This window comes from Lactuca saligna, chromosome 2 (genome assembly GCF_052625555.1).
Source record: "Lactuca saligna cultivar CGN05327 chromosome 2, ASM5262555v1, whole genome shotgun sequence".
NCBI classification, from domain to species: Eukaryota; Viridiplantae; Streptophyta; class Magnoliopsida; order Asterales; family Asteraceae; genus Lactuca; species Lactuca saligna.
Window position 1 is genome coordinate 82768877 of NC_136418.1, and position 13498 is coordinate 82782374.

Sequence of the window (13498 nt, forward strand, 5' to 3'; positions counted from 1 at the left end):
TTTTGGGAGTCTTGAGCTTGGAATGCCATTTTTGGGGCTAAAGCACCATTTTGGACCATTTAGATGTTATATGTGTGTCAAGGTCCCAACTTTACGTGATTATCATGCTTGGGGAGGCCAGATCTATGATTGTATGGAACAGATCTGACCTCAGAAGTTGTTTTGAGTTCGTGCATGGCATGAACTCGCCGAGTCCGAAGAACGGACTCGGCGAGTAGTATGAAGGTGGCCCGTTAATCACTCAGTGAGTGGACTTGCCGAGTTGGGGGAAATGACTCGGTGATTCAGGGAGAGTCAGGGGTCTAAGTTCAAGTTGGAACTCGCCGAGTTATTCTGAGACTCGGCGAGTTGAGTCGGGGTGGCCCCACGATTCATGCTAGGTGGAACTCGTCGGATCAAGGGGAGTACTCGACGTGCCAAGAGAGGATCTAAGAGAGTCAGTGGACACGTGTAGACCCGCCGAGTCGCCCTAGTGCACTCGACGAGTCAGGTCAAAGTTTGACCGTTGACCTTGTTGACTTTTAGGGTTGAGTACAGTTGTATTTATGAGAGTTTTATGTGATTAGGTGGAGGCTAGATCACACTTCTTCCGAGTCAGATATTTACCGAGACATCGAGGTGAGTCTTCTCACTATACTTTACCTTGAGTAGGTAACCAGAGTTATGTGATAGAGTATTTGTATGCTATGTATGTTACGTGTTGTACTGCATTATTTCTATGTGATTTATGTGGTGCATGTTTATCAGAGCTAGAACCTGAGGGTTCACAGAGTTTGGGTGCACGGACCCACAGAGTTATAGTCTCGAGTGGCTAATATGTGTTATATGTGGTATTTTGGGGAACTCACTAAGCTTTGTGCTTACAGTGTTGATGTTATTTGTTTCAGGTGCTAGTGACGACCGCGGGAAGGCGCCGGCTTGATCCGTACACACACGTTTGGAGTTTTTACATGTTGATCTTGGGATTTTGTACTGTTATGTTGAACTATTAAAATGGTTGTTTTTATGAGGAACAAGTAAATGGTTGTTTTTATGAATATTAACGGAATTATGTTTTTATAAAAAAAAAAAAAATTTGGCTTTAAATTTCCGGTGTTACAATTTACACATAAATAAAATTAAATATAATATTTAAAGTATTGTTATTTAAACCATTGTCAAGGTAAAATTAATTTAAAAATAATCTTTTTATCAACTATTCAATATTGATCATTATGATTATCTCAAATGTTAAATATTGTTTTTGGTTTTTAAGATAACAATATAAATTTTAATTTAATATTATCTTTTAACTTTTACTATTATTTTTAAAGCTATTTTTTTGGAAAATTTTCATGATTATAAAAAAAAAAAAGTTTTGGATAACTTTTTTTAGTTAATTTGGTACTACGGTTTTGCATTTAGAAATGCATTTAACTTTTTTTCACTACTTAAATAATAATGTTTGGATTTTCTTTTAAGTATATTTATATTTTGAATTTTTTTTTTTTTGCGTTATATTTAAATTGGCAAATTAAGTACATAATATCAAAAATTCAAAAGTTAGGACATTAAAATGATAATGTCTTTTACAAAGACATTTAATAGGCTAACATAAAGAATAAAAAAATAAAAAATAAATAAAAAAAACATAGCATGTTGCATTTAAAATCTTAACAAATTATACCAAAACTGAAAGGGATGAGAAATAATGTTTTTAAGAGGCTAGCATTTGAAAAATTACGTGTTTATGTGTTTGTAACAAATATATCAAGACAATTACCGTTAAAAGCCAATGTTTTATGAGATTTTTCTCTGCTGTTCTAAATAGATGCAAAATTTTGAGTTTAGATTTGTGATTGAAAAGAAGATAAATATCATTTGTGACATAATTACAATAAATTGTGTTGTTACGATATACATCTGAAAGTCATCAGCCATCATACATATACATATATACATGTGTGTTGTATTAATGTATGTATAATCGCCTTTTATGCAAGCAAGTTAACACATGTGTACGTAATTTACATCTTAGATAATGACCCTTGAGGGTGTGAGCTAGCCGAGGGGTTACTTGACGGAATAACACATTTACTTCTCCTACAACATTTAATCAAGCACATATTGATAACTCATTAAGTTTCAATTCTAAAAAGCTCAAAGTTTTTTTTAGCATAAACCAAAATCAATAAGTTCATAGCCCATTTTGTGAGCATAGTTTAAAAAGAGCTATCATAAGCCATAACTATTTCTTTGACAGAGTTACTTTGTTACTGGTGTAATAGAAAAGATGTTGACGGAAAATTGACTCCTAAAATAAAAAGAAAAACAAACACACCATCTTCCAACCAAGCCAACTCCGCAAAGAAACAATATACATGACGTCGTCCAAACCAAGAAAGATATGCCAAATGCACCACATTCATTGATCGTATCAAAACCATATGATTGAACCCCATCTCACCCTACAACTTCACATTAAGTACACAATCGTGTTAGCCATTTATAAAAATGCTTTATTTACAACATGATGTCAATAATTTATATACCCCCAACGTTTTGACTTTGTATCACTTACACGTTTGTACGTTAGACAAATATTCAAATTCATGATACTATCGGTATTTTGAGTGACTTTTTTCAAAAAGACACAAATTTTACTTAGAAAAAAAAAATAAGAAGCTTGTGATATTTATGATATATAAATTATGCAAACATTAGTAGTTTAGATCTAGCGATTGACATGTGTATTTGCTAAAATTATATGAAGATGTTTGTTAACAATTGTCTATGTGTAATACACAAATTTTAACAATTTAAGCCTCTTCATTGCCGGTTTTCTATTCATTGCCAAGTGTCAACAAATGAGCGTCCACGAACATGTCTCGTACACAACTGCCTATTAGATTGTTTGATGAGATGCACGATTTGCAATACACGGGATAAATCGAAGGCAATCACCAATTTAAAAGTAAGAAAGCATATATTTAATAATTATTAATGTTGTTACTTGATGTTGGATTTGTATTTTGTTATCTACTTTTTTGCATCCGAGAAAGCATATTTTATTGATAAACTAAATATGCTAGGTAAGATTACTTGCCAAGGCGTCGAAAGGGGGGGGATTAGGGTGTCAATCGAATCAAAGATAATCTTTTAGCTTCTTCTACCGTATGCGACCGACTCAAGTGTATCTTTTAGATTGTATATACATATAGATACATGATACATACGATATATCCTTGTTTATCTTGGTATTTTGAACAAAATTATTATTCACCTATTGACAAAAAGATGATGTTTATCATGGTATTTTTAATGAAATTGTTAAATCGCCTATTGACGTATCCATCATAGAGAAAATAAAAACTACAAAAAAAAAATGTTGATAAACGCACACATATATGGCCATATAACCAATACAAAGACAAATCGCTTGAACGGATAGTCCTCCATTTGAATATCTGATTTCATGTACACAATGTGGTAATGAACTAGAAAGCCGTCGTAGGATGGATATGCTTTAAAATCCGTTATGAGTTCAAAACTAATCTATTCCAAATTAACTAACCTTAAAATGCACACATACATAGCATGCATGGTCAATATGGTCAAATTGACTTCCTAAAGAAAAGAAGAAGAAAAAAAAAAGTCTCCAAACCTAGTTTATAAAACTAGGTCCACAAAATGGAGAAAGCATACACAAAGATGGATGCATTTGTTACATGACTGGACAAGTTTTCTAGGGCTATTTCCATCTTAGGGATCACGAAGCCTTTTTGGGCAAGACACAAGACAAAAACTTGCAATTTTTGTCCCCCAGTGTAACAAACACAAACGGGGCCTTGATGAAAAAATCAAATAAAATCTTAGACTCTAAGTCAATTACTAAAAGTCATTTTCATTTATGATATTAAAAAAAATAAAATATATGGGATTGATTGATAATAATACCTCAGTCTCAGTGAAGAGAACCACCACCACCACTACCTTGCCCTGGCTGCTGCTGATGTATTTTGAGGAGGAGATTGGTAGCAAACTGCAGTGTTGACTGATATCTCTCGTTTTTATCAGCATCAAAATCAGCCACCGGTTGCTGTTGACTCGCTGCATATAGTGCAGACTGAAGCTGCTGCATTTGCTCCGGCAGCTGCACACCACCACCAGCAGCGTTCTCACCTCCTCCCATATTTTGTGGTTGGTAACCACCACCACCACCATAAATCTGACTTCCCAAGGGCGCATCCGTCTTTTGTTCGCCTCCCATACTTTGTGGTTGATAAACGTTACCACCACCACCACCACCACCATAAACCTGACTTAAAGCATCCGGCTTCTGTTCAAATCCATACGTGAAGTTGGGAACATATTGCTGCTGGCTTGGAACTGCAAATTGACCAGATTGGCCTTGTGGGATGGTGAAATTCACATCTTGACCTCCGTAACCAGGTGGAACTTGTGGCTGAGCTTGTTGCATTAAATGTCCACTAGGTTCAGGTTCATATTCCCACGGTCTCTCCGATGCTGATGCTGATGCTGACGTGGCAGAAGGTTGTTGTTGGGCAGCCGCAGCGTTAAACTTTCCTTTGGCCAAAGAAGCGAGAGTTGCGATAAGTTCAGGTGTTAAAGAGAGCCCGGGCGGCGTAGATGACGGGATAACCACCGGTTGTGGTGGAAGAGTGGGTGACTTTAAGCCTTCATGTGGGAGTGGGACACCGCTATGCTTCTCCCCGCCACCTGGCATGATTACATTGTAGTCATTTTGAGGAGGGATCTGCTGTTTATCGATGTATTGAGGTGGTGGTTGGGGGAACTTGAGGATAACTCCATAGAGACGTTCGGGGCCGGAAACATTTAAAACATTGGAAAGGAAATCGGAAGGTGGGACCAGGAAAAGGGTAGTTCCGTCATCGAATTTAGCGACCCCGGCCCGGTTTCTGTCACCTAAATAACGTACGAATTCTGTATATGAAGCAAAGTCTTCTTCACTATCTGGCAAGAAGAAAACGATATCGAATCCGATTGCGTCTGTGTAGTGCTTTGCTAGCATATCTAATCCTGTTCTGGCTGAGCAATTAACCACTTCTGGGCTGCAGGGTCAAAAGTCGAAACTATAATTTGTTATTTTCTTATATTAATTTAATAAGGGCATCTTTGGTTCATGGATTCGCAATTCAAGATTTCATTCATGTGTATGTATGTTACGTTTGGTTGCCAAATGTAGATTCCATGTTTGATGAGCCTCACCAGAAATTCAATTTCATTCTTTTTTTTATAGTAAACACCAAAATACCCTACTCATATTATATATACGGGTTTTGAAATAAACAAGTGTAAGAACTTCAATCATATCTGAAAAGTAAAGATTATTCGATTTGCATTATTGAATTCCAATCCGCTTCCTGCCCTAACCAAACGAATGACAGATTCCAATTCCTTTGACAGTTACTTCCAAAAACAGTAACCAAAGGTCTGTTTGGATGGATGTAATGAATAATAGAAGAATCGAGGTAATGGAATGAGTCATTATGTTTCATGAGCATGTTTAGTTGGAATGAATTTTCATATAGATTGTTTAAAATTAGAACCATAATTTATTTAATTAAAATAATGGAATGTTCTAAAGTTTACATGAATTAAAAACAGCCCCTAGTGAAGGAATATATATTTAAATCAACATAACGGAAGGAATCACATTCATTCCATTCCATCACACGAAACATACATGTCTTTTCTTCCAATGGAATGGAACTACTTGTTTCATCTTAATAGATATATATATATATCTAGAGAGAGAGAGAGAGAAGAGACGAGCCAGCAAGTATTTTTAGTGAATAGGAGATAAAAGGAAAATGACTTACATCTCATATCCAATCCAGTCTCTAATAGGAACACAACGAGCATGACAAACAGGAGTTCCACCTTTAGCAATAACACCTCGCCAAATATAGTCACAACCAGGATGACTTGCATGTCTACCAGCAGCAGCACCACCATATGGATCCTGATCTCTCAAAGGTATATTAGCCTCAGTTCTTAGTCTTTTAGGTTCCCTATGCAAATGGGTCCCATCAAAAACATCCCATGTCCCAGGACCAGGAGATGGATTAGGGGAAGATCTTCTCCAGTTAGGGACACCTACACCTACACCCATTGGATTCATACTCATAGGAAACTCTGGAGGATCAAAGATATCTGGAGGGACAAAAGGTCCTCCTCCTACATAAGGCCTATTTGGTATTAATACAGGGTGACCATATGCATCCAAGTGTGGTGGTGGTGGTGGTTCATTAAAGATTCCATGAGGGTGGAGTGTTTGGTCGTTGGTTGCATACGTGATTGAGATTCTGGGGTCGTTAAACAAACGGCCTTGTAGTCCGTCTTTAGCGAGTTGTGCCTCTTCTATGCTTCTAAATTCAACAAGATAATGATGTCTTGAAGGAAAGCTTGTGATATCGTCAATCTCACCGAATAAAATCATGGCATTGTGTAACATTTGTTCATCAATGTGAACGATGGGAGGATATGATATTACCAAAACATTACTTGGTTGCTCTCCGTCTCCTTTTCGACCTTCCATGCCCAATATATTATGCTGTAAAAACACCACACCACAAAGGATGTAAATTAGAATTCATTTGAGATTCTATTCGGTTTCGTGCTTATGAATACAATTCCCTTCATATTCCTGAAAGCTACTCAGTTCCATTCTTTTTTTATTAAAAGACCAAAATACCCCATCATTGCAATAAACAAAAATGTGAAAACAGAAAGATGAATGATACCATATCCTTAATTCTGTGGAAATGCAAAAAGGGCATAAATAGAACTAGGTTATAACCTGTTGCCTTTTGGGACCATAATATGAAGAATCAGGGTAATTTTTAACACTATCTGGTGGCAACCATGCTGAATCATGTGGACCCATACTTCTGAAATGCTGTCCTTCCTTTGCATCACGGAAATCAGGACCCTGGTCCTGTTATATCATATATGGATCAAAACAGGATCAAATATGCAAATACATGTTGAGCATACAAAAGCTCCTTTCCTGTTTTCCATTGTTTTTAATGTTGTTAAAAGGGTAGGGATTGTTACTTATATGTGGAAATGTAACCATCCCCATTAAGTCCTGTCTGTATGGGTGAAGTGGTTGAATGGACAATGAAGTCTGTATGGATAAAGTGCTGTGTAGATAAATGACTTTTCTTTTCTAGACTGAATAAACCATCTCAACAAAACTAAATGACCATTTTACCCTTATATTCCCAATTCTTTTAACAATAGTCATTAGTATTAACTAACTTCAGAGGAGTTTGAATTTGAACCAATGGCTTACTCTTTTGGGTTGAGATCTTAGATAGTCGACACGAATGACAGATCCCCCTCTTTTCTTGCCATGCATCATTTTAAGAGCCTTTGATGCATCCTCTAGTCTGGAATAATCAATGTACGCTGTGTTCTTATCTCTTAGGAATTTGAAATCCTCAAATTTACCAAATTTGGAAAATTCTTCCTCTAGATCTTCCTTGGTAGTGGAACTGCTGATGCCACTTACCCACAGACTCTTGCAGGGTTTAGCCTGCCAATAAGATATAAATACTACACTCAGAGCTAATAACACCGAGAAAAAAGTGAGCCTAAATACCTATAAAAAACTATACATCATCTTCTCATCAAAAAGCTGAAACCACTACCATATTTTTAGGCTTGTGGTTTTGCTGATATTGTTCAAATTGATATGACATCCTAATTGAGTTTTTTCTCTATTTTTTCAAGAGGGTAGATTACATTCAGGAATTAGCATTAGAAAGTTGACTCTGTGTGTATTGTTTTATAAGTAAGCAGAATAAGAAGTATCAATGATAAAAAAAAATTATCATTTTAATCCTCTGTGTAGAATGGGTGCTGAATATAAAATGATTGTTCAACAGAGTATTTTCAATGAAAAATCTAAATGTCAAGAGCTTATAAAACTGATTGTATGAATTATCTAATGGAAAAAACTGTTTGATAAAACATAATGATATAGCGTCAATAATTTGATTTTGATCACGATGTTATTAATAACTTTGATACTATACAGATTTTAAAATAATGGAAGTCGATTGAACAATCTAACAAGCCCTCAAAAGCAGAATAAAAATGTGTAGTGGCTATGATTTGAAATCAACAAACTAAGTAGAAGTAACAAATTGAGAAACACTTAGCATGGTATACGTTCTGTTCTGGTGACAAAAAAAGAGAAGATGAAAACAGTTTGTGTGCTAATTAAACCGATTATCATTCACCTAAGAAGGGTTTGTATTTAATAAACAAATTATTTATATATAAAATTAACTTACATGGCAAAAGGTTATGGCATAAAATAGATGTTAATATAGATAAATCAAACATATGTACTTCAGAATATAACTATACAACTACAAGATTAACTGGGACTTAAATAGTTCAGAAAATGGGAACAAGATTAAAAGAGACTTAACAGTTTACAGTATAAAGGAAACTGGAAAATGATCATGTCCCAAATTAAGTTATATTTAACCATTTGGTTCATTTGTTGGCCTTTAGATGTTTGTTTTGTAGTCCAACAAGAAAGCTTAAACATTGTTGATAAAAAGGCCAATCATACAAACAAAGTCACAACCCACTGGGAATTGCTTCAATTGACAACAAAAAGATAAAGGTGAACTATTCTTACAAATTGGAAGTTGCTTCATCACATTATCACATTTGCATAGAAAAAATCATTTGAAAAGAACAAAAACTCCAGCAGCTTTAATTGTTAACTTGAAGAAAGTTGTAACCATAAACTAGGCAGTTGAGTGACCTTCTACCTAAGCGGGGTGTATGCAGACACGTTACACAGTTTATTTGAATAACTTAATATATATAAAAAGGTAATTACTTTTTAAAATGACGAATTTTCCTGTTCCATCAGTACAATTACACAAAGGGTTTGAGAATTTACTTCCAAGTGGAGAGTTGAGACAAGTGAAATGACGAGGAGAAGTCAATTGGGAGGTAAAGTCAACTAGTAATTTGCAATTTCATCCATAACTCCACATCCCAGTCAACTCAGAAGAAGGTTGTAAATTGATTTCTAATACCCCCAACTTTTTAAGTTTCTATAAGATTAGAAAAATAATCATATGGACCTAGTTTGTGTTCAAATGTATAACAATGTTTGCTTGTTTTAAATAAGACTCAAAGCAACTAGGTAAAAACAAAGAAGAATATTTCAGTTTGAGCAGAATATTTTTCAAATTGCCCTGAATTGAATTCCATAATTGGTTAACGAATGTTAGGTCGCATAGTTTCTTCATCTAGTTACAAGTTTAAACCCCAACTAATCTCCTTTATTTTATATTTGGTTGGAAGCCTATGTGTCCTATTAAACTGGAGTTCTCCAAGTGATATGAGGAAGCGCTTGAATATGATTGCATATTATTTAAATACTTGTCTTTTAAAAACAACTAGTTCAAACATTTACTACAGTAAGATAAGCACCTTCTAGAGAAGAACTCTTTTGTTGATTCTTTTAAAAAAACTCAAACACAGAACTTTATTTGCTTGACTTTAAGAAGAAAATAGATGATTGATATCTACTCTTTAGTGTATAAGTTGTAGACCACCCTGGTTTAGCCCGGGATTTGTGAGCATATTCAAGTGATATTTATATTGAAAGTTAAACGTTTAGTTCTTAGTGGCCTTAATTCAACTAAACTGTCTTACTTTGTATTGCAGTTATGCCTCCATTATTGTATGAAAAAGAACTTGCTTAGGTGTCAAATAATGCATCTGCTTGCTTAGCAGAACCCTTTGACAGATAGTAAGTAGATTACGTCTTTGGACTTATGAAGACTTGAAACCCCATCACTTTTTATTACTTAAGTGGGAAGTTTTAGTAAGGTAAAGATAATCATGTTATTCCCTTATCATTGCACATATGTTCTCAGAGCCAAAAGGCTGCTAGATATCTATATCTATGGGAATTCTTTGTATTAGTTTACCAGGATTAGTAATATAATGTACGGTTTATTATTGATCGATTCCAAGAGGGGAACAAAATTAGTGAGGGCATCCTATCCCAACACTAGTTCTATCAAAATCGTGCAACAGTGTATGTAGTAAATTTGAGAAATTGGGTAAAACTAATAGCGCCAGATTGTGAATAATACGAATATATGATCTGCTTAGAATGTCAGATAGCAAACAAAGGCAATATTGTCCTGATTTACTTGCCTATAAATCCACTTCATAGAGTGTTGTTCAACTGATACTATATCAAACTATTTCACTAGTGTTTGAATGTGTTCTCTAATTCCTACTTTGTATCTTGAACCGTATAAGAAAATTCATTTTGATGGTTTGTTTTTGAGAAAAAAAAAAAAAAAAGTCTTCGAGAAACCCTAGACGAATTACCTAACATCTCGGTTAAAATTTCCCTTTCCCTGTTCAAATTTAGAGTTATTAAGAGACGAAAATTGTTGTGTGCGAACTATATATCAACAACACATATACAAAACTTGGATCCATATATAATAACATTCCTCGGAAAACTAATAAGAAAGAACAACCACGAAAACCTAATGAGGCGATACAAACCGGTTTGGCAAAATCAATCTTCAGCGCGCTCCCACGCAAAACAAAGCCCTGAAGGGACTCTTTTGCCCTTTTTGCATCCTCCGGACGCTTCATGTTGACAAAGGCGTAGCTCCTTGACGGATAACAGGTAACACTATCAACGGCACCGTGTTTCTCAAATAGATTCCTCAAATCTGAATCTGTAACGTCGGCGGCCAAATTGCCGACCCATAGATTGTTAAACATGGCATCCGATGATGATTCGAATAGGTTTTGCTTCCCAATAGCATTGGCAGTACCGAAGGACTGCTTGTTCGGTCTGACAGGAGGCCCCATTCGTTAGATTGAAGTTTCGAACAATCAGGTTGAAGATTTTGGTTTGGATGAGTATCGGGGGGAGAAGAAGAAAACGCAGAGGCGAAACCCGAACACTCGACTTTTTACGACCGATACGACTGGACCGGGGGTTAAATACGACCCTACAATGCGGTTTAGACACGCCTGATTTCCGAACTTCGGCATATAACATAAAAAAGAAAAGAAAAGAAAATAGGAATAAATAAATTAAAGAAATATTTTTTAGTAAATTACATCATTATCCCTTCGGCACATATCAAAAAGTGTCTTTAGTTCTTATTTTCAAAAATTAACTCGAATTATCCCTCTGTTTGTTTTTCTTACATGTTTAGTCCCTATTGACATGAAATGATTTTTTACCCTTAATAATTTATTTATTTTTTTCATTTTATTTTGTTTATTTATCAGTTTTAATTAAAAAAAAAAGTAAAACAATTTATCCCTGTCCATCTATTTTCATTTCCCCGACACCACCGCTTATCACCAACAGCACCTCTGCACCGCCACCTATCACCCTACCATCTCAGTGGGTCCCACCACCTTACATACTCTATTTTTCACCCTTTGTTTCCTGCTTTTATTCCATCACCACCACCTCTTACCTATTCTGACAATACCACCATATACCTATTCTGACACCACCAATCACCTCTAGACCATAATCCAGTCATATATCTTACATTATATATGAAACCGTCTCACATTCGAACCTAGAGCTTCGTTCAATATGGTGGTCTGATAACTTTACATGAGTTCTAGCCCTAGAGCTCCAGTAAACGCATACATATCAAAATTGGTGTTGAGATCCACACCATAAATTCCGAAATTGAAATCAATGATGAGAGAAAGAAATGGAAAAACACCCCTGCATATTTATGAGTTTGAAGTCTGTGAATTGACAAAACAAACAGAAAAGAAAGAAAGAAACTAGAGTTCATATTTTATCATACCTGAAAAATCTGCACTTGGTACCGATTTGAACAAAATTAAAATGGTCTTCAGCCCCTCTTCCCTCTGTAACCATGTCGTCGGAGATACTAGCCGCCTCTTACTCCGATTTGAACAAAGAAGAAAGAAAGAGTCAGTTCTTAAGTGAGACCGGAAAAGAAAGAAAGAGTGGTCGACCATTCTTCATTTGGGGTATCTTGATGCTCGCCGGAAGAGATGAAAATTTTGAGGCAATGTTCCTCGGCAAAAGATGAATCCAATGAAGTGATTGTGGGGTTTAGAATGAATATAGAAGGAAAGGGGGAAAGGGAACGAGGAGGCTGGGTTAGGGTATTTAATTTTTAATAATATAAACTAAATTATGATTAATGTAATAATAAAATATGGGTAAATTACACAAATCGTCCCTCGTGTAGGTGCTAAAAAACATCTTTAGTCCCTATTTTAAAAAATTAACTCAGACCGTCCCTAATTTGTTTAAAACTTGCACGCTTCGTCCCTGATATGTGTTTTTGTTGCAAATGTAATCCACATCATATTTGAAATGACCATTATGCCATTGGATATTTATTTTTAATTAATCTAATATTATTTATTAATAAAAAAATAAAATAAAAACAAATCTCTCAAATCTCTATCTCTCTCATACGCCAGAAAATATTACAACCACTTTTCTCTCTCTCTCTCTCTCTTTCTCTCTCTCTCTCTCTCTCTCTCTCTTTCTCTCTCTCTCTCTCTCTCCTACACTCATCCTCCTCCACAGTTTCACTCTCTTCTCCATTTTCACACGAATGACAGTGATGGGTATTTCATTCTGGAATTTCTACCTTCTCTTCCGTGATGAACAACCTCCTGTTGTCTGTGTAATATCGTTTCATCACCATCGACGACCATCAACGTTTGAACTGGTGAAGTTAGACGAAGTTCCTTTGTTTATTTCCAATCACTGATGATCTAGTACTCACCCCCCATCGTTTTAGATTCTCCGATTGATGATCACCGCCTGATGACAGTGTCGCAGTCTTCGTCTCCAAATCAACACAACTCTCCACCACTAGGGTTTTGACATATCCCATCAACGACAGTTAGGGTTTCGACATATGCGTCGAGCTCCACAACTGCCACCGACGGCGGCTAGGGTTTCGATCTTTTCCTGCATCATTGCAAATTGGCAGAGATATGGAGATCATCAAGCTCCACAGTTGCAATCGAATCTAGCGTGAAGGTGATGGGTGGATCGATCGCAGATGTATGTTTTTCTATCACCCACCTTTCGCCCCTGTATCTCTCAATCATAGATTCTTATTCACCATTCTTCTTTCTTTTGAGTTACAAGTTTGATCATGTAAAGATCAGCAGATAAAGTAAGGTAGGTGATGGTCCCGATGGTAGTTTTGTGTGGAGATTGGTGGCAGTGATTGGTGATAATGGTGGTTTTTTGTGAAATCGATGGTCGTTTTTGTGAGATTAGGGTTATGGATAAGGCGCTAAATAGGGGAATAGCTAGTGATGATAGGTTGTGGTGTCGGAAGAGCTGGTGGTGATAGGTGGTGGTGGGTCCGGAGAATCTTGTTGTAGGAAATGAAAAAGAGAGGGGCAGGGATATTTGTTTTCTTATTTTTCT

The 13498-nt window shown here is 35.9% G+C and overlaps 1 protein-coding gene across 2 annotated transcripts; it reads right to left on the reverse strand.

Annotated features, from left to right (window-relative positions):
* Window positions 1–2122: 2122 nt before the first annotated feature.
* Window positions 2123–11046, reverse strand: FPA (RNA binding protein). 2 transcript variants are annotated; one of them, XM_078979611.1, is made up of 6 exons: window positions 10591–11046; window positions 7322–7564; window positions 6824–6961; window positions 5844–6577; window positions 3937–5072; window positions 2123–2447 (listed from the first exon to the last, which is right to left on the reverse strand). In XM_078979611.1, exons 1-5 carry the CDS (start codon window positions 10903–10905, stop codon window positions 3944–3946), a joined length of 2559 nt encoding a protein of 852 aa, XP_078835737.1. In that variant the 5' UTR covers window positions 10906–11046; the 3' UTR covers window positions 2123–2447; window positions 3937–3943. The 2 variants fall into 2 exon arrangements, with proteins under 2 accessions (XP_078835737.1, XP_078835736.1); XM_078979610.1 differs by having other exon boundaries at window positions 2123–2453.
* Between the last annotated feature and the right edge of the window lie 2452 nt (window positions 11047–13498).